Here is a 4877-nt window from a genome sequence, read left to right as displayed (position 1 = left end):
ATTCGGTTGGCAAAATGTCTAAGGTGTTATGAAGTAATACACCTTGGCTACAACCGCCTCTATAGCTCAGTGGTTAGAGCACTGGTCTTGTAAACCAGGGGTCGTGAGTTCAAATCTCACTGGAGGCTTCCTTTTTTAAAAACAATTATAGAAACGTTTGGTTTGCTTTATCAACTTTGAATTTATCACATTCCTTCTTGCGGTAATTATTATACGACCATATATTTTATTACAAGCGACCGCAGGCATTAATCGAGACGCAGCAATAAAACAAAATCGTGTTTCCCAGTAATTCTATGCTACAAATGGTCAAACGTGTAATAAAGTGATAATCACTTGCATCAAGGCCTCTATAGCTCAGGGGTTAGAGCACTGGTCTTGTAAACCAGGGGTCGTGAGTCCAAATCTCACTGGAGGCTCATCTTTTACAGTAAAGAAACAGCGCACGCGTGACGTTTTATAACGAACATTCAATCTGAAAATAATAACTAAATAAAACATGTTTACGCAATAAATGATGAATGCTACTCTACATTTGTGTCGAAAACACCAGATATTATTTCGTTTCACGTGCCCAATTACGTTGTTACGTTTTACGTAAATATTGAGTTTAGTTGATTTTACGTTTTTACGCTGTGGTGTCTAGTCAAGTCTGTATATTAATAAAGTATAGTTCTTATAATCCACCTTGTACGAACACATCCAAACATGAGCACAAAGCTCGAAGACTGGGAAGGCTTCAGCAGCAACGACGAACAATTGGCCGATGGAACTCAATTTACGGTAAGCTAAATGTTTTTTAAACACATTTTAACTCTGGCATTGGTCTCAATCGTATGGAATAGAATATGCTTTATGCTTAGAACAGTTAAACACGGACTTCTGTCATTTTTAATACAAACGTTTCGGTTTTACTTAAGATGGTTTTAGTTTTGACAACTGTTTTCATTTTGTCAATACATCATGTCTCATTGCATAATTTTCCAGAAGAAGTCGGCCATAGTTGACATGTCAGTAGTGGATGATTCATCTGGAACCTCAAGTTTCGAAGACGTCGGCGAACAAATTAACAAGATGGGCAAAGAATCCGACCCTAATAACATAGACCTTATGACTGGGATAGGTGGGAACCTGGGCAAGGCTGTAGCTGGTCAGGTAGATATGTTTTATATTTGACCACTCAAAAATTGCCTGATTATATTCTATGTGGTTGAGGTCCTAGGATTTAGGCAAGATTTCACCTCAATAACTTGTAGTATGTTGGGGTAGCAATGACTAATAAATCCATCTTAACTGCTAGCACCTAACTCATTACCAAATCTGTAATATAAAAGATTATTCACTAGTATCTTGTTCTTCATTGAAAGAATTGTACTCTTTGTATAAAAAATGCTTTATTGATATACAAAGCACAAGAGAAACTGTTAGCACATAGTACACAAACATTAAACAATTAGAAGCTTGCATCCATAACACACATATAAAACAGCTTCATGGAATAAAGTGCCACCAATGTTAAACTATGGCTTTATTACAGATGTGGGAGAATGGTCAGCAACAGGCTCGTAAAATGATTGACATTTACGCCAACATTGATATCTTGAGACCATACTTCGATATTGAACCCAAGGAGTTATTGTTGAAACTTGGACATTCGTTCGTGCCACTGCGTTCTCTATCAACTCCACAGGTAAAACTCTCCTTACTGTTACTACACACAAGTGTAACTTGTACTACAGGGCTTTCCGAACTTTTTTTGCTGGCAACCCTTAAAAACTCCTAAAAGTTTTTGTAGCCCTTCACCGTTAAAAATAAAATATATGAATATGCACTACTTTTTGTAAAATAGGTAAATTCTGAAGTTCATTACTTGTGTAAATTGTACAGCAGGGCTTCCCCAACTTTTTTGCTGGCAACCCTTTTTTTATCTTCTAAAATTGCTGTAAAATGTAAAACGAAACTCTTTACAGTTAAAAGCATAATATATTCAGTAAAATACATGCTCTGAAGTTTGTTCCCAGTTTTAAAAGTTCGTGTTTTTCTTATTTCCCCCTTCATCACTTTATGTTTCAGAAAATCTCGGGCGAGTTGTATGGGCCTTTAATGACTGTGTTTACACTCATAGCCATCTTACTAATGAACATGAAAACCTCAGGCACTGTACTTGTGAGTTATTTCAACACTTAATATTCAACATAAAGCCAACGATTTATATCTTTCTTTGCTTGTAGGAACAAGGGACATTAATGGGCACGGCGTTTGGTGTTTGTTTTGGTTATTGGTGGGGAGTGGCGGGATTTATCTACTTCCTATCATATATATGCAACACCTATATAAGCATAGTGCAATGTCTGTCTATGCTGGTAAGTTCATTATAATTACAACAAACTTGAAACCAATTGTTTAAAGTTGTAATGTTAGGAGTCACCTTCACTGATTTTACCCTGCTGTTAGTTGTCTATATAAACAAGCAGAGCCAAAGTATTTTGCATTCACCACATTAATCAATGAGGTTCCCTATGCTTGACAACTATGAGTGTAAATGTATTTTAACAATGTCACCCCAGATTTTGTTAAAAATTCAAAAAAATTACAACTATCTTTGTATCTTATTTATAATGTATTTCAGGGTTACGGAATGGTGAGCCACTGCGTGATCTTACTACTTGGTCACTTCACTCACTACTCACATGGAATGTTTTATATTTTATGGGCTGTTGTTGCTGGTGCTTCTGCGGCGAGAATGGTAATTTCATAATTTAGTTTATTTCATAGTTACCATTTTAGGTTATTGCTACTTTTAGAATAGAATACTGGGGTAGTGGGCAAATCCTGGTCTAAATTCCAGGTTGCATGGTGTACAGCGCTGTAGAACCTCACCTAGGTAAAATTACCCTGCTTTAACTTTGTACTTTTATATAATGAACTGCTTAATATATTTTGTATAAAACTCCAAATTCTGTTGCTTTGATACAAACACCACGTCTCAACTAATCATAAAACTAAACCAAGTTATCAAAATAACACCTTAGGCTTATTTTTTCCAGATTACAATTCTCCTCTCACGAACTGTTGGTAAATCACAACGCCTTCTACTTTGTTCTAGCATTGCAAGTTTACACATGTTGTTTTTACTTTATCTTCACTTTGCGTATCACCATGTCGTTGAAAGTAAGTTTGGATGATAAATTAAGTTGCTGTTAAGTGCCTACTGTACTAGTATTATAGTAGTTAACTTAGCCTGTATATAATACATTGGCAAAAACACAAGTACAATCACAAGTTACATAAATATTAAAATCTATTAGAATTTATCTTAAAAGTAAATTCAGATGCTGATCTTACATTTGATCCCCAGGTATAATTGAAACGTTTGACGAAGCTGGGTTAGGCGTTCCATCATCGGTTCGTGAGATACGAGATGTAAATGACTCGTTGGTCTCATAGCAATTATACAAAGCTAAAATGGTGCTTTAATAAATAAACTTTATTTCGAAGCTTTTAGTTGGAAGTGAATTCTGCTGTATGTGGTTGTATTATTATTTATCTATGAATATAGCAGGGTGGGGGAAGCTGGGACACATCTTCATTCTAGTTCCCCGTCCTATTTGGTAGAAAACAAATAACATTCAATAAATTAAAAAACTATATTGACTCTTGTAGACTTCCTATAATTGTTTAAAATACAAGAATTTCGGGTTTTTATGTTCTAAAGGTGTCCCGTCTTCCCCCACCCTACTATGTATTGTTGAGGTTTTGAGTATATCTTGTGAAGATGTATCCTCATCATTACATCAATGTTAAGTTTTATCATAAAATATTGTTTTTATGTTAGAGGTATATCCTGTTGTATGCTTAATAGAAGTTGTAACTTGCGAGACTTGTTGCACAAAATAAAATATCGCAACAACCTGTTCGTAAAAATAAAAGCTGGCTATTGTATCTTGCCGAGAAAATAAACATGTACCACAGGTTAGATTAAAATAATGCATTTTACTTTATGGTAATGGGCCAATGGCATGTCCAGTGTCACACGGTAGGACCTCACCCACCTAGAATGTGCATATACAATGTTGGGGTAAAGGCCCAACTCTAACCTAAATTCCAGGTCCCATGGCATGCTGCAGGACCTCACCCACATGGAAAGATATACAATTATTTCACTGGCCAAGTAGACTAGTTCAGTTACATAGCTTACTAATGTTCACTGTACAGTAACAGTCTGCCAACACAGGATGACACTGTTGTCAAAACACCACAAATACAAAGTTTAAGAAATTTACTTGTTGCACAAAAACGAAAGAAAACTGAAGAATGTGTTCATTATGGTAAACAATGAAATACAGAACTAATAATTGTGAGTTTTTTTTATATAAGAATGCTGTTATATTAATAACATGGGACTCACTAACCTGATTTACGAAGCAAAAACAGATGGAATCACAAAAATGAAATCGCGAAATAGAAAATACAAATTAACAGTGAAGGTTTTGACAGCTAGAGCCAAAGTGTGTTTGTTTCCAATTTGCATAACTTTCCATGTTTGTCTTGTCTTTACACTGCAATTTACATAAATATCCCATGTTTTATTTCAATTCTGTAACCAAATCACCATCAGAAGAACCACGGATTGGACGACAACCTGGATGAAAATAAATAAATGTAAAACATTGTTCTGAAGAAACAAACAAAATATAAATGGACAAGAACAAGTATATGTAATAAATTAATTGATTTATGGTGTTTTAAGTGTTTGACTAAAGGTGGCTGTACACAGTATCCGTCATGCGAATTTACTTGCGAAGTCGTATGCAAACCCATAAGCGAGTTCCGCATGCGGCAGCGAAATCCTGACAAAAACAGACAAATTGGTTGAA

At 35.3% G+C, this 4877-nt stretch overlaps 1 protein-coding gene and 2 non-coding genes across 4 annotated transcripts; all 3 read left to right on the top strand.

Annotated features, from left to right (window-relative positions):
- Positions 1-55: 55 nt before the first annotated feature.
- On the top strand, positions 56-128 carry trnat-ugu. Its single transcript has one exon. It is a non-coding gene; the product is annotated as a tRNA-Thr (tRNA).
- A 218-nt stretch (positions 129-346) lies between these two features.
- trnat-ugu lies at positions 347-419 on the top strand. Its single transcript has one exon. It is a non-coding gene; the product is annotated as a tRNA-Thr (tRNA).
- A 138-nt stretch (positions 420-557) lies between these two features.
- Positions 558-3913, top strand: LOC100178761 (protein YIPF3-like). Of its 2 annotated transcripts, none has more exons than XM_002121438.4 (8): positions 558-783; positions 988-1155; positions 1538-1690; positions 2074-2166; positions 2232-2363; positions 2630-2746; positions 3048-3171; positions 3359-3913. In XM_002121438.4, the coding sequence occupies exons 1-8, from the start codon at positions 709-711 to the stop codon at positions 3445-3447; spliced, it is 951 nt and encodes a 316-aa protein (XP_002121474.1). In that variant the 5' UTR covers positions 558-708; the 3' UTR covers positions 3448-3913. The 2 variants fall into 2 exon arrangements, with proteins under 2 accessions (XP_002121474.1, XP_009860282.1); XM_009861980.3 differs by having other exon boundaries at positions 591-783; positions 991-1155.
- The last annotated feature ends 964 nt before the right edge of the window (positions 3914-4877 follow it).

This window comes from Ciona intestinalis, chromosome 11 (assembly GCF_000224145.3).
Source record: "Ciona intestinalis chromosome 11, KH, whole genome shotgun sequence".
Taxonomy (NCBI): domain Eukaryota; kingdom Metazoa; phylum Chordata; class Ascidiacea; order Phlebobranchia; family Cionidae; genus Ciona; species Ciona intestinalis.
The sequence above is the reverse complement of the archived record's forward strand: the minus strand, read 5'-3'. Positions and strand labels throughout refer to the sequence as shown.

What these genes read in the sequence shown, in the direction of transcription:
- LOC100178761 (XM_002121438.4), top strand. Translation starts at nt 709, where the DNA reads ATGAGCACAAAGCTCGAAGACTGGGAAGGCTTCAGCAGCAACGACGAA. An exon ending in GTTCTCTATCAACTCCACAG is followed by an intron (nt 1,691 to 2,073) that starts GTAAAACTCTCC and finishes TTTATGTTTCAG; the next exon opens with AAAATCTCGGGCGAGTTGTA. An exon ending in GTGCTTCTGCGGCGAGAATG is followed by an intron (nt 2,747 to 3,047) that starts GTAATTTCATAA and finishes TATTTTTTCCAG; the next exon opens with ATTACAATTCTCCTCTCACG.